We start from the raw sequence: 22131 nt of genomic DNA, 5'->3' as shown, positions 1-22131 counted from the left end.
TGGCAGCAATGCAACATTGCGGATGCCGGCAGCCGTAAAACTCCAAAGAAGAAGAGGTAGGGCTCCGGTTGAACGGGTTTCCTGGCTGGCTTGCAGGTAAGTCCCTCATTCACGGTCACTCACGTTATTTAATATATTTTTCCCATCTCTCTCTTCCCCCCTCCAAGGTTGGTTATTCTGTTTGCCTTTACTTGCTTCAGTTTTATTTGTTTGTGTTATTTATCATATTGTAGCTTTTGAAAGATTCAAGCGGGTATCAGACACTTTCTAAGGGCTGAATCGGCCCGCTTGCGGGGTTTTTCATCACCTGGCGTGGCTTAAAATCAAACTGCTGCATCAGGGCGATCGATGTTAAAGCCCCAGCCGGCCGATTTTAAGCCGTGCCGGGCGATGAAAGGCCCTGCGAACGGGCCGATTCAAGCCCCACGATTCGGGGCAGACAAAGCTGCTGTTGCTGGAGTTCAGAGTCGGTCATCAACCAGTTCAGCTCCCGATGTTACCGTCTACAGGGCCCACGGCTGAGGCCTCCAAAGCCTCTCGTGTGTTTGTGTGCGCGCAAGCCACCAAGGAATTGTGTCTCCCACATGCTTTGATAACGATTTCCGCCCCTGCGTGACAGTGCGCCCCACAGGGGGAAACGGGGCGGAGGGAGGCCGTGACTGGGCAGCTCTGGCCCCAGGGAGGCGAGAGGGGGCTGTCCCGAGGGATGTGCTCCTTCGGATGCATACACCTTGGCGCTCGGGTTCAGAGCACAGATACTAGAGCATTTGATTCAGAGCACTCAGTCACCCTCCACAATTATTTACAGTGCACAAATTGACCATTTTGGCGGTTTTTAACAGGTAAAAAAGTACGCATTTTGTGTGTTAACAGTGTATGCCGGAGGCTGGCATGGCCTCCAGAAGGATTGAGCTGCTCTGTGCTTCACGCCCTTTGGCCCGATGACCTTACGTGCAACCCGCCTATGTTTCAGGTTGGGACCCGAAACATCACCTATCCATGATGTTCCCCAGAAATGCCGCCTGGCGCGCTGAGTTACTCCAGCACTTTATACATTAGAGATACAGCGCAGTAACAGCCCCTTCGGCCCACAGGGTACGAGCTGACCAGCAAGCACCCTGTACACTAGCACTAACCACCACACTAGGGACAATTTTTACAACTTACAATTGGGCGGGGCATGGTGGCAGAGCTGTAGAGTTGCTGCTTTACAGCACTTACAGCACCAGACACGGGTGCTGTTTGTACGGAGTTTGTACGTTCTCGCCGTGACTTGCGTGGGTTTTCTCGAAGATCTACGGTTTCCTCCCACACTCCAAAGAGGAACAGGTTTGTACATTAATTGGCTTGGCAATAATTGGCTTAGTATAAATGTAAAAAATAGTATCCCTTGTATATGTAGGGTAGTGTTAATGTGCGGGGATCGGTGGGCCGAAGGGCCTGTTTCCATGCTGTATCTCTATGTCTTTGGAGTGTGGGAGGAAACCCACACAGTCACGGGGAAAACGTACAAACTCTGTATAGACAGCACCCGTACCCCGTAGTCAGCATCAAACTTGGGTCTCTGGTGCTGTTAGACAAGATGTTTTGGTGTTGAATTTCTTTATGAATACTGTGTTGTATTTTTTATTAGTGTGCTGCATGGACATCAGAATTTCCCCTGAATAAGGGGATTAATAAAGTATGTATTTATCTATCTATCTATCTATCTATCTACCGCTGTGTGACACTTTGTCTTTTTTTTTAAACAAAATCCTTTTATCTTTATTTTTGAATATCCTACAGGGAAAAATAAGTGTGTTATTGCGGATCTGAAAGTTTCTTGCCCCTAACACCCACTGCCCCTCCATTAGCACAATTACCTTGACAGCGCGGTTTTCTATTACGCGAGGTCTCTCGATGTCGAGTTGTAGCAGAATTAAACTCTCCGCCGAATGGAGACTGCGCATGCGAGTGGAGCCGGCACTGTGTCGGCCAAAGATCTTTGGTGTCGGCAGTGAACATGTGCAGTAGCGTGACCCGAGGCAAGGGCCGGGCTGCGCAGGCGTAATAATAGGCCCCGCCCACCGTGGCGACGAGCATGCGCAGTGGCAGGGCCGCGGCAGCCGTCTCCAAGGGATCGAGTGGCGGCTCGGAACCGGTGAGTGATTCGGGGGCGAGAAGGGATGGAGGGGGGCCGGGAACGGGTCTGACAGCGTCACGGCGTGTGACAGCGGCGGGGGTCAGGACCACGGCTCGGTCAAAGGCCGGAGAAGGAGTTTGCAGGAGGAGGAAGCAAATGGACGCCGCGGCATGGCCGGGTATGCCCGGTCTCCATGGCAACGTACAACAGCGCGGAGCCAGGGAGGCGGTGTCTCGTCCCCCGCCAAGCCCCGTGTTTCACACTCGCTGCCCGGCACCTCGCACCCCCACCCACCCAATCACCACCACCACAGTGCTTAACCTCCCTCCCCCACATGCAGGCATCATGTCCACTCCCTCTACCCCCCACCCATGTCAGATCCTCGCCTTGATCTGAATGTAATAAATACGCTTCAAGTGCACTGAACAATAAGTATACTTAAAGCGTGAACAATAAACGCTTCGTTTTATTCGTCCGCCATTCCTTTACATTCCGGCAACATCCATTGGACACACTGATTGTTTTGTAGTAAATGCCTACTATGCTCTGTGTGCTGAAGCAAAGCAAGAATTTCATTGTCCTATCAGGGACACATGACAATAAACTCACTTGAACTTGAACCTGTGCTGTGCGCGCGTGTGTTCGGATCCCATCCTCGTCGCCAATGTTAGATCCCCCTCCCTGACTGACGCTTTCCCCCTCCCTCCTGACCGGTGTCTAGCACGCATCTTCCCACCCTCCCGAAGCTGGCATTTAGATTCCTCTTGTTACCACCACACCTGCCCGGCATCTGGCCTCCCCCTCCCCACTGGTGCTACTTCCCACATTGCCTGGGTGCTTTCCCCCACCCCCTTGCCTGGTTTGGCCTGAAATGGCAGCAGACCAACAACATCGTTCAAGAAACTCGCGGGTCGAGCATCCTCGAAAGGCAGCCGGGATATGTCCCACCCGGTCATTCCTCCTCCTCCCTGCTATGTGTCAGAAGGTACAGAAGCTGGAAAGTGTGCACCACCAGACTCGGGAACAGCTTCCGCCCTCTGTTGTCAGGTTTCTGAATGGTCCGTCCATAAGCGAGGACACTCTGCTTCATCTCTAGGGTCTCATAGAAACATAGAAAATAGGTGCAGGAGTAGGCCATTCGGCCCTTCGAGCCTGCACCGCCATTCTATATGATCATGGCTGATCATCCAACTCAGTATCCTGTACCTGCCTTCTCTCCATACCCCCTGATCCCTTTAGCCACAAGGGCCACATCTAACTCCCTCTTAAATATAGCCAATGAACTGGCCTCAACTACATTCTGTGGCAGAGAATTCCAGAGATTCACCACTCTCTGTGTGTAAAATGTTTTCCTCATATCGGTCCTAAAAGATTTCCCCCTTATCCTTAACCTGTAACCCCTTGCTCTGGACTTCGCCAACATCGGGAACAATCTTCCTGCATCTAGCCTGTCCAACCCCTTAAGAATTTTGTACGTTTCTATAAGATCCCCCCTCAATCTTCTAAATTCTAGCGAGTACAAGCCGAGTCTATCCAGTCTTTCTTCATATGAAAGTCCTGACATCCCAGGAATCAGTCTGGTGAACCTTCTCTGTACTCCCTCTATGGCAAGAATGTCTTTCCTCCGATTAGGAGACCAAAACTGTACGCAATACTCCAGGTGTGGTCTCACCAAGACCCTGTACAACTGCAGTAGAACCTCCCTGCTCCTATACTCAAATCCTTTTGCTATGAATGCTAACATACCATTTGCTTTCTTCACTGCCTGCTGCATCTGCATGCCTACTTTTAATGGTACACAAAAATGCTGGAGAAACTCAGCGGGTGCAGCAGCACCTATGGAGCGAAGGAAATAGGTAACGTTTCGGGCCAAAACCCTTCTTCAGACTACTTTTAATGACTGGTGTACCATGACACCCAGGTCTCGACCCGAAACATCGCCCATCCTTTTCCAGAGATGCTGCCCGAACCGCTGAGTTACTCCAGCACTTTGTGTCTATCTTTAACAGATCAGCAATTGGTTTTCTTTCATGCCCAGAAAATCCTAATTTGTAATTAAGGCTAAAAGGAAATGAGACCGAAAGCCTCAGAGGCAGTTTCGCCCTTATTTTGCTGCCCCGGAACGTCTCAGGTCTTACTGTAATTTATGTCAATGAGGCTATAAGATGCCTGGAGGCACAATTTGGTAACAATGAAGGGTGAGCTAGCTGTTCTTTGCAGTCTTTGCCTGCAATGTTTTATAATATAATTTTATTTGCTGTGTTATCTACAGAGCCTTTGAAAGGAGATGGCGACAATCACAGACTGCAATATTGTGAAGTCCTTGGAAAAAGAATTTGATATGGTAGTAAGTACTAGGACAAGAGTGTTGTGATGTGTTGACCTGGTTTAATCATTGGTTATAGTGGCAAAGAGTAATCCAGCTACCACATCTCTCGCTGCAATTAGTTTTGGGAAGTGACTTGCCAATTTCTGATGAATGTTTCTGAAACGCATTCCTGGTTTTTTTTAACCACCAGTTGGATGGCCAAAGACATGACTAATTAAAGTGGATAGTATCTGACCACATCTTGCATTTAACTGCTTTGGAAGCCATCTGTTTTTGTGGATTATATCTGTAGCACCCCACTGCATTCATTTTTGCATATCCTGCAGTCCCTGTACACAGTACAGTAAAGCTCTGGTAATCGGCACCTGTGCGACTTTAGCATACTTTTGAACTGAAAGATGTTTTTTATATTACCCCAATATGGATTAAAAAGTCAAAACTTGGGGTGCCTTGGAGCAGAGGAGAACGGTGAGTAAGGTGGCAAAAAAATCCTAGCGATATAGGGTACCGTTTTTGCACACATTTAAAAACAACACAGTGGTCAAGATGACAGTTGTAATAATAGTATAGTATATTGAAGATAGATATAGATAGATCTTGATGCCAAAAAATCTGGATTTTCAGTTTTACTGTAGTTGAGGTCAGATTATTGAAGCAAGAATTGAAATCATCCATTCAGAATTTCAAATCCAAATTGGAAACTTAAATAAGTTCATGTCATAGGAGCAGAATTAGGTAATTCAGCCCATCGGGTCTATTCTGCCATTCATTCATGATCTATCTTTCCTCCTCAACCCCATTCTCCTGCTTTCTCATAATCTTTGATACCCTTACTAATCAATCTTGACTTTAAAAATACCCAATGACTTGGCCTCCACAGCCATCTGTGGCAATTAATTCCACAGATTCACCACCCACTGACAAAATAAATTTCCTCATCATCTCCTTTCTAAAGGTACAGCCTTTTATTTTGAAACAAGCTAGAACCAAGGAACTGCAGATGCTGGTTTACAGAAAAGACGGAAAGTGCTGGGGTAACTCAGCGGGTCAGGCACCCTCCTCAGAGAACATTGGTAGGTAATATTTCAGGTCGGACCCTGCAAAAGGATCCTGACCTGAAACGTCACCTATCCATGTACTTCAGGAATGCTGCTTGCCTGCACGTTACTCCAGTTTGTGTCTTAACTTTAAATAGTTAACCTGTCATCAATTCCCTCTCTCAGAATTTTGTTTCTTTTTACTGCCATGGTATCGGTACAGGTTTGATTGTGGATAAAGAAATTGTATTATTTGTGCTAGATAAAGCACTTCTTGCACTGCTATGAAATTATAAAAGCTCAATATTCCTTCTTGGGATATTATCAGCAAATTCAATCTAATCCATTGACATCGACAACATGTGTTTCACTTTCATAGCCACCTGAGCAGGTATACTGAACCTGACATTATTCAGGGCATCACCTTCAGTATGCAGCACCCCACTGCATTCATGTGCCTGCCCATTTTATCTTGTTGCATTCTGGAGTGTGATTTGAACCTTCTGGCTTAGATGTGAGCCAAACTAATAGTTGTTAACAATGAAGCAGCTTTGTCAGAGCTTTGATTTATGCTTCCTCCAGGATTACAGTCAGTGGGAGAGAACAGACAGACGTAGAACACGACAAAGTGAGACTCCTTCACTCCCACCTATCAAATGGTTACCAGAAGCTCTAGGAAATCGCTGGAAGATGGTGAAGAAGGACAAAGTGAAAACAAAACGTCATGCAGCCCAAGATCTAAAAAAAACAGAAGGTATTTCAGTCCTTAGGCTGCCGGAGGTCTAGGATAATTTCACACTTCCTATCCTGACCACTTTGCAACTCTCACATTGTGCTGATTAATAAATCTAATTATTACAGTAATAAATTTTTTAAACACTTCAGATGGTGTCTTTTAAATGGATGGTGGGCCTTGTTTGTATGGACTTTAACAAGGTCTTTGACAATGTCCCACATTGCAGACTTGGCTGGAAGGTTAGATCACAAGATGAACCAACAAAATTTGGGTAGGCGGAAGGAGTCAAAGGGTAGTTATGGAGGGTACACAAAATTGCTGGGGAAACTCAGCGGGTGCAGCAGCATCTATGGAGCGAAGGAAATAGGCGACGTTTCGGGCCGAAACCCTTCTTCAGAACCCTTCATTACACGTAGTTATGGAGGGTTGCTTTTCTAGTTGGAGGCCTGTGACCACTGGTGCGCCACAAGGGTCCACTGTTATTTGTTATCTACATTAATCATTTGGATGACAATGTAGTTAACATTGTTAAAAAAAAGGTTCATTCTTCAGTTACAATGAGTTCTGAATCATTTTGGATAATGTTGGTGGAAGGAATGTTAACCAGGATATCCGACTTCATTTTGTCCCTGGGAGAGTGCCATATGATCTTTAGCATCCACTTGCCTGCAGAGCAAGTGGCAATGTAGTTGGATACCTCCAGAGATATAACAACATTATGATTGTACGGCATTGAATGTAGTTTAGACTTTAGAGGTACAGCGTGGAAACAAGATTTTCAGCCCACCGACTCAGCACCGACCGGTACACCGCAGTCACAGGGAAAATGTACAAACTCCATACAGACAGCACCCGGGTGAACCCAGATGGAAGCTGGGTCTCTGACGCTGAAAGGCAACAACTCCACCACTGTGCCGCCCCAAACAGTTGATAGATTGTAGAGTAGACTGCAGCAAATTATTTCAAAGTTTTTTTTAAATGTATAAATACCTGAAGAAGTGTCCCGACCTAAAACGTCACCTATCAATGTTCTTCAGAGATGTTGCCTGATCTGATGATTTACTCCAGCACTTTGTCTTTTTTTGTAAATTCCCATCTGTAGTTCTTTGTATCTACATATAGATATCTGTTTGACAGGTTCATTCCACTCTCCTAGAAAATTTATTTGATGTACGCACTTATTTATTCTAGGTAGACTGCTGAAAACTACAACTCACAACTTCAGCTTGGGGGCAGTCCGTAATCATATAATCCTCTACAATAATTGTCAATAGTTAGCAACATGGTTATCTGGGTGGGCTGAGTGGATGCAATAAAAGATTTTGGCATCAGAAGAAAATAATTTAAGAACATTATTGATGTGATACTGCCTTTACAATAGACTCCTGTTAGATACTACTCTCAGGATTAAATTGGAGATGCAGGAACTGCAGATGCTGCAATCTTTAGCAATACCTAAAGTACTGGAGGAACTCAGTAAGTTGGGCAGCATCCAAAGAAGAACTCAACCTGAAACACAGCCTGTCCATTCCTTCCACAGATGCTGCCTGACCTGTTGAATTTCTCCAGATCTTTGTGTTTGGTCAGGGTTAATTTGCTTCATTTGTCTTCATGTAAGTACACGAAGACATTCAAGTTGTCGTATTTCAAACTTAATTGATTTTTTTGAACAACAGCTTACACGTCCACTTTTCCTCATTCTGCACACTTGTGTATAACACCTTGTTCTTGTTGTCTCCTACCTTATGGTGATAAGGGGGCGTGGGTTTGAAACGCTGACATTTTGTTAAAATATTGGACCCAATGTCTAACCTCAAAGCTTTGACCTGTTTTAGCTCGGCTGTGTACAGAGAAGTCCTGTTCAAAGAAATGCAATCTTCCCTGGCATAAAAGAAAAATTTTAAGGGCAGATGATGCCTGCTACATGGAAATGAAAGAAAAAATCAATATACTTAAGGTAATTATTGATTTTGGTTATTGTTGTACTTCTGTTGTACATACTGGATGTGGAAGAGAATATTGTAGAGTACTTTTGTAACAATGCCGAGAACCATATTCTGCACTCTATCTTTCACTTTGCTCTATCTATTCTACTTGAGTTTGAGTTGAAGGGCGGTCGACCTCGGTGCGGTCATCGGCTGCCCGCTGTCTGGACGCCTGGAGCAGACGAACAGGGAGATCCACCCATCTCTCCCGGCCCTCCCTCTTCTGTACCAGGTTCCCAGATGTCGGGAGTGGGGGCTGGAATGGGGGCTTGGGGAGCGGCCCCTTCGGATGATCGAGCAGGGGATGCGGCCTCTCACACTGCCTGTGCAGGTGGGGCGCGGTCTCTTCCTCGCCACGTAGGTGGCGGGCGGCCGTCGAGTCCGTGAACCGGCTCAGGTGTCTGTTGCGTGCCACAGCCGTGTGCGGCACTCTCCACCCCGGGTCCCTGATGTGGGGGGGGTACCTCTCTTGTGGAGGGGCCTCCACTGAGGACTGCTCCAGCCGTCGGGTGGTGGAGCGGGCCGAGATTAGGTGCAAGTGGACTGTGAGTCGGGAGGCGACAAAATGACTGAGTCGGAGGGGGGGTTAACGTAACTCGTCATCGGCTTTAATCCAGAGCCCAGTTGGGGGGCGGGGGCGGTGCGGCTTTGCCACGTAACTCGCAGCTCGTGGAAAACAGTGCCCCTGTGCATTGAAAATTCTGCGCAGCTTACCACGAGGAGCAAAGGCATTGTGACGTCATCCAGCTCGTTAGATTTTAAAAAGATGTCAGATTGGTGAACGATTTTAGTTAAAAAACCTGGGAAATAATGAACAAATTTATAGATGAGGGCATTTTTGAAATCATGATGTAAATCTCTACCGGAATATGTAAAAATGTCACCGTGACCGCGTCGGGTTTTCGTGGAGAAGTGAATCAAAGAAAAAGTTCAAGCAAGCAAACATCCCCACAAGTAAACATCCCCACAAGTAAACATCCCCACAAGTAAACATCCAAGATCAGAGTTTTATATTATACTAGATCGAGTATAGTCAAAAAATATACTAGATTTTTTTATTGTCCAGAGATGAGAACAGTCGTTGTGAGACAGATTATGAAGCCAGGGGGAGGAAAGTAGCGAGGGGGGGGGGGGGGGGGGGGGGGTGCTTGGTGGGAGTCTAGGTGTTTTAAGGGGAATGTTTGCAGTTTTGCTAATGCCTTAGAGTTCACTAGGTTAAAGTCCAAGTGTTAAATATTTAATGGGGAACCTTATCATTGAATGCCCCTGTAAGGGTCTACATCTACCCACGAGCATCCTGTTGCTTGTACAAAAGCCTCTTTTGTTTAACCATGCTGTTTAATAGTATTTAATAACAGTCAAGAAGAAGCAGATGGATGAATACAAGGAATATAGCAAGAACCTCTCGGATACTAACATGAAGCTGTCAGACGAATTGAAAAAGTTGGAGGAAAATGCCATGAAAGAATCGAGAAGTCTCTTGATTCGGTATAGCAAGTTTAAGGTATGGGACTGGACATGTGCCTACTTTGCTATAAGTCTAGAGATTTTCAGGAACAGTCGAAAGTGGATGGCTTGATGCTTTTTCCCAACTGAATTCTTATCCGCCATAGTTTTGCCCACTTATGTAAGTTGCAGGACAATACAGTTGTGCCGGTTGGCGGAGCTGCTGCCTTGCAGCGCCAGAGACCCGGGTTTGACCCCGATCTTGGGTGGTGCTATCTGTGTGGAATTTGCACATTCTCTGTGACCGTGTGGTTTTCCCTCCATTTCCATGCTCCATTTTGCTCCCACAATCCAAATTTTTGTAGTTTTTGTGGCTTTGTAGATTAATTGGCCTTGTAAATTGCCCCCTAGTGTGTAGGGAGTGGATGGGAAAGTGGGATAACCTAAAACTAGTGTGAAGGGGTGTTTGACGTTTGCATCTGCTTGGTGGGCTGGAGGAACTGTTTCCATGCTGTATCTTTCAACCAATCAAAGTTACTTAATCTATGCCACTTTATAAATTGCTTCCACATATAGAATCAGAGTTGAATGAGAGTAAACAGTGAGTTTATGTAATCCACAAAATAGTTGCTGATAACAAAAGTGTATCAAGAAATTATTGAGGGAATTGGACGTGGGATTAATGTAGAACAGAGGTGAAAAATCGGCAATGATCTTATCGAATGGTAGCAGTAACATGAGGACTAGTATGACCCAATCCTACTATTTCTTATTTATATAACTATTGCTAGGATTGGAGAAGTTTAGATTCTTCAAAGAATTGACTGATCTAGGGTTGACTCTTTGAATAGGGCAATGGGAAATTTAATTCGAGTGAATACATTTTGGATGCTTAGATTGAATCGGAAGAAGCGTTTCTGATTTAGAATGGCCATTACCTATGGAGCATAGATTTAAGGTAAAAGAAAGAGAGATTAGAAGGGAATCTTAGGAAAGACTAGCCTTGAAACCCATTCTGAATGTGATATGGCAATAACTTCCCACCAAAAGAAGTAATTCAACTATTGGCTCCTGATGGCAGGTGCTGGCGACAGAATAATCATCTGATTTCAGAAAGTACGGAAAAAGTGCACTGTGGCCATAGTAGTTATTTTTTGTCCAGAATCCATCCAGTTTATTGCAGAAAGAAGCAATGCAATCCTAGAATAATATACAGAAGGAATCTGAAATGAATGGTGTGTGTATGTGGATGATGGGTTAGTTCACTTGTGATGTCACCCTTTCAATTTCCTCCCTCATTTTTATATGCAAGAAAGGAATTTCTGGTGTAGGTGAATGGAAACGGCAGGAAATTGAAGCAGCAACAGCCGATCTCAAAGACACTGAGAAAACATTGAAACAAAAAGCTGAAGGTCAGTCGCAAGCCTCTTGTGTATTCATTTATAGTTCTGAGATCTGTTACATTGACTCCAATGGTAGATGCAGCTATTTGGTGTGTTTCGCAATACCAGCTAGCAATCAACTTCTAGGTACTGTACAGTTTTAATAGATTTCTTTATAATAGACTTTGGTTATAGTGGACGGATCTACCAACCTTCATTAGGCTAGCTTGCCGTTGCCACCCCTTGCCCGCACCACCTCTCCGGCCTCTTCCAGGCCAACCCACCACCAGGCCGGGCTGCCGATGCCATCCCCAGCCACACAGCTTCCCTGGCCACTTCCAGGCTGCGCCTCCACCGCCGACCCTTACTTGCACTCTGGCCTCATGCGGGCTGCAACCAATAACTGCCGATCCTCGTTCCTCCCCAGCCGCTAGCAGACCGGGGCCATTAACTCACCTGAATTCCAGGTCCAATTCCAGACCAAGTGTCCGACGAAGGGTCTCAACCTGAAACATCACCTATCCATGTTCTCCAGAGATGCTGGCTGACCTGCTGAGTTACTCCAGCATTTTGTGTCCTTTTGTGCATTAACCTGCATCTGCAGTTATTGTTTATACTAATTATACAATGAAAATCAGTTACTCGGATATAGTGGGCAATCGGCAGTAATGGACACAATTCCCCACTCACTCTCCCACTATGGTCTGTTATAACGAAGTTTCACTGTAATTAACATTGATTCTCAATAGCAGTAGCTTGTTACTTAAATCCTATTGGTCTTCAGTATTCAATCATTGAGATTCTTGGATGTTTTATCTAAAACAAACGATTTTGCTAAATTTTTATTGCTGCAGTAAAGTTATATCAAACCCATTACGGGTTGACTCCCAAGAATATTCAAGAAATACAAATGTGCCTTAAGGTATCTTTGAGGAACCTGACAAGCAATTTACAAAATTGTATTTCTTGTATGCTAAATAAATCTTAGATTTGGTGTTAACTCTGATTGGACAGTTTCTTCCCAGCTGTTATCAGGCAACTGAACCATCCTATCACCAACTAGAGAACAGTCCTGGCCTACCATCTACCTCATTAATAGTCCACTTTTGGACTATTTATAATCAGACTTGACTGCACTTCATCTTGCAATAAACATTATTCCCGTTATCCTGTATCTGTAAACGATGGATGACTTGATGGTAATCATGTATAGTCTTTTCTCTGATTGGATAGCTCACAACTAAAAGCTTTTCTCTGTACCTCGAAACATGTGGCAATATTAATAAACTCAACTAATTTAAAAAATGAAGTACTGGAGTAGCTCAGCGGATCAGGCAGCTTCTCTGGAGGACATGGTTGGGCGATGTTTAAGGTTTGGTCCCTTCAGACTGATGGTAAATGTGGGGGCAAGGGGGGAGAGAAAGCTGGGAAAGAGATGGAGGTTGGACAAAACCTTGCAAGTGATGTTGATAAAGATGAAGTGGGTTAGATTGGCAGATTGGTGGACAAGGCCGAGATACAAAGGAGTCCAAAGCGTGTATATTAATGAGAGAAAGGAGTGAAATGTGACAGCAGAGGAAGGAATATGGGTGAAGGGTAAATGAATATCATTGTAATTTGGTAATGGTAATCACGAAGCTTCACCTAATTTACCAATGTCCTGTGGGGGGGAGAATCAATTGCTATCCATCTTTCGTCTGTGACTCCACACTCATCAGTGTGATTGGCTATAATTTGCCTCCATGGTTCAAGACCAATGAAGAAGGGCAATAAATGCTAGCACAGCTAGTAACATCTATATCCCGTGAATGCACAGTGGTGCAATGGTAGAGGTTGCTGCCTTACGGCCAGAAACCCAGGTTCAATCCTGACTACAGATGTTGTCTGTACAACGTTTGTACATTGGACCTGTAACCACATGGGTTTTCTTCGGGTGCTCTGGTTTCCTCCCACATTCCAAAGTTGTGCAGGTTTGTAGATTAATTAGCTTTGGTAAAATTGTACATTTTTTAAGTCTAAAGAATTTAGATATTGTAAAAAATTCACACCAGCATGAATAAATTGGGATGAATGACTAGGTGCTAAATCTACACAGTAAAGATGAGTTGTTATTGAATAAATCAATAGTAATTATATTCATTTTCAAAGAGTTGTATAGTCAAGTGGAAGAAGTTAACACAAGGATCCGTAATGCGCACATGGAAGTTCATATATTAAAGGAGTTTAGAGACAAAGAGCTCCCTTCGTTTGCTTTGAAAATTGCACAGCTGGAAAAAGAGATCCGGAAGCACACACAAAAGTATCAGGTAGGGAAAATTATTCAGGCAACACATCCAGTTTTACCACTTTTATATTATTAGCATTTTCGGGTGGCATTAGCTCCAATTCTAATGCTGGATGGGGATGACGTTTTGGGTGCCTGCAAGCCAAAAGAGGAGATAGCAAGGGTGTATTGGTACTGAGATGGAGGAGATGTTGGGATGCATAGTCGCTTATGAAAGGTATCGCCTGGTAGTTCAACAGTGATCGGAGCAGAATTAGACCATTTGGCCCATCCCGTCTACTCTGCCATTTAATTATGGCCGATCTATCTTTCCATCTCAACCCCGTTCTCCTGCCTTCTCCCCCTAACCTCTGACACCCATGCGAGTCAAGAATCTCCACTTTAAAAATACCCGATGACTTGGCCTCCATAGGTAAAGTGAACATAATTGGAAAGAGTATTTAATTGTCATATGTACTGAAACTGAACAATGAAATTCCTACACAGTATTCAATAGATAACATAAAAAAATATGAAAATACTGTGCACAAAATTTATGTAGCTAATCAAGTGGGGTCCAGAGGTTATGTTACTAGAGTGCTGAGTGATCCAAAGCTCTCATCCAACTGGAGACATGTTTGGCTTGAAATTTAAATTGGACTAATTAAATACATTGAGAGAAATAAAGAATTACAAATGCTGGTTAATACACAAAAGGACACAGTAACTCAATGGGTCAGGCAGCTACTCTGGAGAGCATGGACGTTTCTGAAAGAGAACCTTCTTTTGGACTAATTGTAGGGTTGGGAGAAGAAAGTTGGGAGAGGTGGGACAGAGCGTGGCAGGTAATTAACTTGTAGTTAGGGAACTTATTTTTTAAATCTCTTATCAATAACACTATCTGTTGAACCACTAGGTTGTTGTAAAACACCAGGTTTATTTATGCCCTGTAGGGTTGGAGATCTGCTGTCCATATTTGATCTACATGGAAGCAACTCCTGATCCACAACACCATGATGAGATCTTGTGGAATGGTCCATCAAGCCACTCGGTTCAAGTGCAATTAAGGATAGGAAATAAATACTGGTCCTACCATTGTTCTTGTTAGTGTATTAAAAATAATGGAAAGTTATTGTAACATTTCTTTTGGTATTAAACAGGAAGAACTTGCTGATGTGGAGGATGTTACACTTGCTCAAAAAAGAAAAATGGAAAACACATTGAAAGAGAAGGAACAGGAACTATTTCACAAGATCGCTAAGGTTGGTGTCTAATAGTAACAGTAAGTAGACGTCTGCCCAATGTCTTCTCTTTTAAAAACAAATAAACTATTACTGTGCAAGATTAATAACAGAAAGTCATAGCTTTTGGTGATGGAAAGCAATTAAGTATGAAACCCATAGCAGACACCTGTCGGTAAGTTAGGTATGATCTAGTTGTATGGTTGAATAGATAAACCAGTTTGGCCAACTCTTCCACATTTGATGAATTTATGCTTCCCAACTTAGATTCACCTGAAAACCTTGCAGTTTAACAGAAAAATTAAGTGTTGTTAGAATTTAGAATGAATCAATATATAACAAATGATTTTATAACACTTAATTGGTGGTAGACTGGATCATAAAACTTGTTGGTCTTCTGCAGGTCTGAAGAAGGGTCTCTACCCAAAAACTAACCTACCCATGTTCTCCAGACATGCAGCCTGACCCGTTGAGTTACTCCAGCATTTTGTGTCCACTTGTTGGACTTGCATACGTTGTCAAATTTTGTTTGACAATCATTTCTGATGAATGCTCTCAGATTTTTGTTGTTGTTGCATTTCAATTTCTTTTCCATTGACACCTTTTGGGCATCTTCAGCATTTTTATTTTAACTGAAATGTAGCCCCCAGCTTGGTGGCACTGTAGTGAACGACCCCTTGTCCGACTGAATTTTCTAGTATCTGTCACAATGAAGAGGTGGTCAATATTGGCTGGTTTTGTCTCCCATTCCCTCTGATTTAACCTCCTTTGAAGTAACTCAGTGGATCAGGCAGCATCTCTGGAGAAAAATAATAGGTGATGTTTTGGGTTAGAACCTTTCTTCAGACTCTCTGGTGACATTTGGGTGAGAACCTGGCTTCGAGCTATTTTTAAACACATCAACCATCACAACACCTACTATTGTCTTTTTATTTTTGATGCTCTCCACTCTTCTACCTTCCATGGCCACAAATACTCTTCCAAGTGAGACAGAGTTACTGAGAGACTTGTACGTCATTTTGGTATAATGTGTTCTCTGGTCAGAACACAATGCTGGAGGAACTGAGCGGGTCCGGCAGCATCTGTGGAGGGAATGGATAGGTGTCGTTTCAGGTCAGGACTCTTTGTTATACTCGTGTCTTTCTTTATTCACTGCTGACTTCATACTGGGTGACAGGTTTGTGGATGATATAAGGTGCAAGAGGCTATTAATGCTGCAAATAAAAACAATTTGCAAAATGCCTCTATGTAGTCCACTAGTGTGACTAAAGTTCCAAATGCATGTGGGTTATCTTTCTCCCTTCCCACCCACTTATTTGCACTCTAACCTCTTGCATTTTTTTTTACAAAAAACTTAAATGCAGGATCAAGGAATAGCACTACTCTCAATTTAATTTGACAATTTCAGATGGTGATTCTGCAGATTATTTTTACAACACTCCTGTTTGTTTACATTATTAATACTCTTTCACCTTGTATCATCAATCTTTTTTTATTATTTAACCCTTCTTGAAATCTCCCCTATTAAAAAAATCTCCCCTTTTTGTTGTCTCCCTCTCCATTTTACCAGAATTTAACAGTCCACTTTAGCCAGTTCCAATGAGAGTGCATTCATCTGAAATGTTAACTTTTCTCCATAGATGCTGCCAGATTTGTTGAGAATTTCCAAAATGTTCTCTTTCTCTTTTCAATTTCAGATTTCTAGCATCCAAAATATCTTGCATTTATTCTGTTTTTAAGAACTTTGTTTTCCATGAGGTATCTCCACAAGATAATTGCCCTTAGCTTGCAACTAACTTTCTTAGTGTGTAAGTTGCATAATGGATGAAATGCTGTTGAACTATATTTTGTTTGCTCTGGAAGAGAGTTTAAATTTGCTATTGAAGGGGTTGTATTTAAAGGGTCCAATTTTACTCACCTACCACCAGATGTCACTGGCAAGTCAAATTCAGTGTTTATCAGCTTTACCAAGAATGGTTAGGAAGGAGCATTCATTTTCTTGAAGATAGACACAAAATGCTGAAGTAACTCAACAGGACGGGATAGAGGCATTTTGCAAATTGTCTGTATTTGCAGCATTAATAGCCCCTTACACCTTATATCCCTTGTATCCCATACTGACCTCTCTGTCCTGGGCCTCTTCTGTCAGAGTGAGGCCAAACACAAATTAGAGGAAGAGTACCTCATATTACAACCCAGTGGTATGAATATTGATTTCAAGTAACCCTTGCTTCCTTTCCCTCTCTCTCCACCCCTCTCCCACCCTAGTTCTCCGACTAGTTTCACTGTCCTCCTGATTAATTTTACTGTTTGTAAGCCTCGTTGTCACCTTCCCCATAGCCATTGTACATTTCCTTGATCATCGTAAGCTTTGATCTGTCCTTTTCACATGCTCTTTGTGCCCTTCTACATCTCTAGTTTCTCTCTCCCCGACTGTCTGAAGAAGGGTCTCGGCCTGAAACATCACCCATTTCTTCTCTCCGCTTTAGCAATGAGATGAGGAGTAGTTTGTTTAGTCAACGAGGGTGGTGAATATGTGAAATCCATTGCCACAGACGACGGTGGAGGCCAAGTCATTGGGTATTTTTAAAATTACGTCCTTTTATTCTGAAGCTGTGCCCACCAGGCCAAGACTCTCCCAATAGTGGAAACATCCTCTTCACATCCACTCTATTCAGATCTTTCAATATTCAGTAAGTTTCATTGAGGTCTATTCCTCATCTAATAGCTTGGGTGTTATTCTGACAGTTTTTTAATTCCCTTACGGTGTATTTGAATTCTCAAGTTACCATGTTGGACTTTGAGCTACCATTCTCTGCTTTATTATCCAAGTCTCCAGTGATATCATAGATGCAACACCATACCTTTCCAGTTTTGCTGCAAAGTTACCAAGTGAATCATTTTTTAATGTTTGCTGCTTTATTACGACAGGAGCATATCAATTTCATGCCTCCGGGGTTTCAAGAGCTAATTCTTCACAATGCAATGATGAAGAAAGAAATAGAGATTCACAAAGAGGTCAGTGCTGAGGGCTTGTAATACTTGAATTATAACAAAGTATTATTACAAGTATTTTCCCAGAGTGAAAATATCCAACTAGAGGGCATAGCAATAAGATGAGAGGGAGAAAGTTTAATGGAAATGTGTAGGTACGTTTTTTTGCACAGAGGCTGCCAAGGATTGTGATGGAGGCAGATACAAGAGTGTTTAAGAGGCTGTTCCATCAAAATTAAATTAATAGGATAAAGCTGTGGTTCGGGTTTAGGCTGAACATATTTAGAAGATATAATAGTACAGCACGGGAACAAGCCCTTCGGCCCACAATGTCTGTGCTGAACATGATGCCAAGACCAACTCTTACTTACATGCACATAATCCATATCCATGTGCCTTGCCAAAAGTCTCTTAAATGCCACTATTGTATCTGCCTCCACCAGCACTCCCTGACAGCATGTTACTGGCACTCACTGTGAATTTTAAAAAAGCATTGCTCCACACATCTCCTCTAAACGTTGCCACTCACTGTTAGCTGTTATTTTTACAGGGCATAACATCAAATTTGCTGTTTGCAGGTTGATTGAGCTCTTGATGAATAGGTATTTTACATAAACCAGTTCTAATATTGTAACTTTGTTTAATGTGCAGCTGAACAAAAATATGGAAAGGAATAACTTGGAATTGCAGCGGAATTTATTACACCTACTGAAATCAAAGAAGGTCTGCAGAGATGAAATCTTCACAGACATTTTAAGTAGCCAGTCAAAGTACGTATGAACTTTAGTTTGACTGAAAACGATGCGGGGATGTTATTAGAGTATTGAATAGAATGCACCCCATGTAAAGCTTCTCTAACTAAATTTGGTGGTGTAGGAGGTATTGGAACCAAAGAGAGGTGAAAGGAGCATCTTGGATAAGTAAGAGTTGTTTATGGAGCAAACTTGAGCTTGTAGCTTAGATAGCTGAAGGCATCGGTACCAATCCTAGAGCTATCAGGTTTGATGATTTGGTGTCTCAATCGTATTGAGTGTTCTCTGATGTCCTTCACTGGTGACCATCTCTACAGTAATCTTGATGTGGAATTCTGAAACTCCCCTCCTAAATCTCTGCCTCACCATTTCTCTTCCTTGAAGTCATTAATTAATACCTGTCTGTGGTGTAGGTCACCATTGACACCTGTATGTGACAGCAATGGTATACTACTAAACGAAGGATTATCTTACTTAATCTTGAAGCAGCCACCACCCCCTTGCAGCTCGTTCCTTCACCATTGGCAGTGACTAGTTTCCATCTCTCCTGACTCTCTGTCTGAAGAAGGGTTTCAACCCGAAAGGTGACCTATTCCTTTTCTCCAGAGATGCTGCCTGACCCGCTGAGTTACTCCAGATTTTTGTGTCTATCTCCGGTGTAAACCAGCATCTGCAGTTTCTTCCTTCACCTACATTGCTAATTCCTTGTTCTTCCTTGGTGTTGAGTCTGTACTACTGGAGCCTCTGAAGTTGCTTTCCCAGCGCTAGTAGACAAGGAGTTCTTATTTTTACCCGCCAACCATTGGTCCAAACACTAACATGCCAGAAGCGTACACTATTAATTTAAGACAATTAATAGTGTACGCTTCTGGCATTTTAGTGTTTGGACATGTTATTCCTTTCCATATTCAAGACTTTCAAGGCTTTCAAGGCAATCGAGCTGTTAGGTGAGAGAGATACAAGGAACTGCAATTGCTGGTGTACAAATAAAACAAAGTGCTGGACTAACAGTGAGTCAAGCAACATCTCTATTGGGCCTCACTATTAAGAGGAAATAAATAAGAGGATTGCACCCGTTAAAAGTGCACATTCGTCGTGGCTTTTCGGTGGCAGACAAACCATACAAAGTAACCCCACTCCCAAAAGAAAATTTTGCACTACTTGCATTTTTCTGCTAATCTTAGTAGTTCTTCTAAATATAGCATGCCGATAGCAGCTGTCACATAACACAACCCATCTTCTGCTACCTTCTTTTAGCTATCGGTCATTCATAAGAAATGTGTGCATTTAAAAAAAATGGATGTCATGCCTTAATTATGCAAGTTATATTAAGCACCAGCATGTCATCCGCATAATCAAGGACAAGCCACACCCATCGGGCAAAAGGTACAGAATTGTGAAAATGCACACCTCCAGATTAAAGGACAGTTTCTTCCCACCTGTTATCAGGCAACTGAACAATCCTATCACCAACTGGAGAGCAGTCCTGAACTACTATCTCCCTCATTGGAGACCCTCGGACTATCTTTGATCGGACTTTACTGGCTTTATCTTGCACTAAATGTTATTCATATATCAGTACACTGTGGACAGCTCAATTGTAACTAAGTGTAGTCTTTCCACTGACTGGTTAGCAAGCAACAACTGTAATAAACTAGTGACTAACAACCTTTTAATGTAGTGAAACATCTTGAGGCATATGATGGACGGTATTCAATCAACATTGGACGCAGAGCTCCACACAGCGATTATATGCTAGGTGACTAAGCACTTGGCCAAGGTTTGGGGAGGGAATTCCAGAACACTGCAATGGCACCTTACAAATGCAGCTGCAAACTGTGCTGTGATACAAATTAGGGACGAGAGAATAGAAATGAAGAGAGAGTCATACAGAGAGTCATGAAGTTTTTAAGAAGGAGCTGCAGATGCTGGAAAATCGAAGGTACACAAAAATGCTGGAGAAACTCAGCGGGTGCCGCAGCATCTATGGAGCGAAGGAAATAGGCAACGTTTCGGGCCGAAACCCTTTGGGTTGAATTTGGTTCACTAAGTAATCGCTGAGATTTAGTCAAGTTTGCATGCACAGATACGGTGAGGTACAGGTACAATGACAATCTTGCTTGCAGCAGCATTACAGGTACATAGACTCATAAAGTAGACCAAGAATTATACACACACGTGAAATTTTGCAAGATAGTAGAAAGACTTTACAGAAAAAAATATGTCTCTGCAAAACACAATTAATTTAGTTTTTTGTTTGTTTAATCTTGAAGATATACAGTGTGGAATCAGACCCTTCAGCCCACCAAGTCTGCGCCGGTCACCATTCACTCTATTTTTATGTTATCCCATTTTTACATCCATTCCCTAAACACCAGAGGCACTTCACAGAGTGCCACATAACCTACAACCCCACACGTCTTTGGGATGTGGGAGGAAACCGGAGCACACAGGAAAAAAACCCACGCGGTCACGGGGAGAATGTGCAAACTCCACGCATACAGCATTCAACGTCAGGGTCAAAAGCAGGTCCCTGGTACAGTGAGGCAGCAGCTCTACCCTCTGTGCCACTGTGCTGCTCTGAAATTAGAGGGGAAAAATACATCCATGGTAGTAGGAAGGTTACAACTGTGTGGTTTCACTCAGTGCCAAGTCCTTTTTCCTTTGCCTTGCAGGTGCACACCAGACACAGAAGTTGTGTTGGACATCCCGAGAGAAGAGTGTCTTCCCATTTAACACCAGATCCTCGTACTGTGGAAAAAATATAGTCGAAATGGAAACTTTTTTTAAATCATAATTTATAATATGAAGCTCTGCTAATTGGTCTCAACTAGATTTACAAAATGTACGAAGATTTCTAATAAAAGCCAAGTATCATTTGTGCAGAAGTAAAACATATTTGTAAACTAATTTGTCTGTTTTTCAATTTGCACACTTGGTACTAAATGTATAAATGCATTCACTGCATGCTTTCTTTCCTCTCAATATGTTCTTCCTTAGTGATATCTTCTCACCAAGGAGTCATTATTTCTTGTAACTTCCTCAAGCTCATGAAACTTCCTAGGGCCTCACAAACAGTGTGTGCTTTATCATAGAAGCTGGTCCTCATCCCAACTTTTTCAAGCCAACCGTTGCCTTAACTTTCCTGTGCGAGTGAGACTTTTCTAGCAGCTTCCAGTGATGATGTCACAATGCCATTTCACACTTGTCCAATCACAATGGGATTGTATTTACACAAACTGCCGTGAAGATTCAAAAAACTGAAAATGACATCACAATGTGATCTCTGCTGCTGATCTCTGTTGTAAGGAGAGGGACGTAGTGGGGGAGATTTAAACGTTTTAAAGTGACATTTAAAAGTTGGATTTCTTCAAATCTGCACTGGCAGTTAGGCAGTTATGACATCACAATGCCCTACCGGCTACAATGTTTCTATCCCAGAACACTGAGTCCTTCACAGCAAATGTCCTTCAGGGAAAGAATCTGCCAGCCTAAAACCCCTGTCCCACGGTGCGAGTCCACCCACGAGTTATCCCGAGTTAAAAACAAATCAAACTCGTGGTAATCACGTAGAATGAACGTAGCGGGGACGTCGGAGCTCATGGACATAACTTAGCGACTCGTAACGCAGGTACTCGGGAAACGTGTTAACTCGTGAACATTTTTCACCATGTTGAAAGATTTCCACGAGTCAAATATACTCTTGAAAGAAAAGTTTGATACATTTAAACTCGTTGTAATAGCCGTGAGTTTACCGTAGTGACTCGTGAGTTTACCGTATTAACTCGTGGGTTTGGCCTGAGTGCCAGAAGTGACATGTTGAAGATTAGTCAGATCTTAATGG

The 22131-nt window shown here is 43.0% G+C and overlaps 1 protein-coding gene across 3 annotated transcripts; it reads left to right on the top strand.

Moving 5' to 3' along the window:
- Nucleotides 1-2062: 2062 nt before the first annotated feature.
- Nucleotides 2063-21197, top strand: c23h20orf96 (chromosome 23 C20orf96 homolog). Of its 3 annotated transcripts, none has more exons than XM_033041771.1 (11): nucleotides 2063-2140; nucleotides 4395-4469; nucleotides 6071-6242; nucleotides 8060-8181; nucleotides 9555-9713; nucleotides 10968-11067; nucleotides 13186-13343; nucleotides 14461-14562; nucleotides 17473-17559; nucleotides 18187-18305; nucleotides 20963-21197. In XM_033041771.1, exons 2-11 carry the CDS (start codon nucleotides 4410-4412, stop codon nucleotides 21021-21023), a joined length of 1140 nt encoding a protein of 379 aa, XP_032897662.1. In that variant the 5' UTR covers nucleotides 2063-2140; nucleotides 4395-4409; the 3' UTR covers nucleotides 21024-21197. The 3 variants fall into 3 exon arrangements, with proteins under 3 accessions (XP_032897662.1, XP_032897664.1, XP_032897663.1); XM_033041772.1 differs by lacking the exon at nucleotides 2063-2140 and adding an exon at nucleotides 2183-2300; XM_033041773.1 differs by lacking the exon at nucleotides 17473-17559.
- Nucleotides 21198-22131: the final 934 nt, after the last annotated feature.

Source organism: Amblyraja radiata, chromosome 23 (genome assembly GCF_010909765.2).
Source record: "Amblyraja radiata isolate CabotCenter1 chromosome 23, sAmbRad1.1.pri, whole genome shotgun sequence".
Classification (NCBI taxonomy): domain Eukaryota; kingdom Metazoa; phylum Chordata; class Chondrichthyes; order Rajiformes; family Rajidae; genus Amblyraja; species Amblyraja radiata.
This window is presented reverse-complemented; position numbering and strand designations above follow the sequence as displayed.

Bases quoted from the DNA above. Each gene is read 5' to 3' on its own strand.
- c23h20orf96 (XM_033041771.1), top strand. From the start codon at position 4,410: ATGGCGACAATCACAGACTGCAATATTGTGAAGTCCTTGGAAAAAGAA. The intron at 8,182-9,554 runs GTAATTATTGAT...GCTGTTTAATAG, and splicing joins AAAAAATCAATATACTTAAG to TATTTAATAACAGTCAAGAA. The intron at 13,344-14,460 runs GTAGGGAAAATT...GGTATTAAACAG, and splicing joins AGCACACACAAAAGTATCAG to GAAGAACTTGCTGATGTGGA.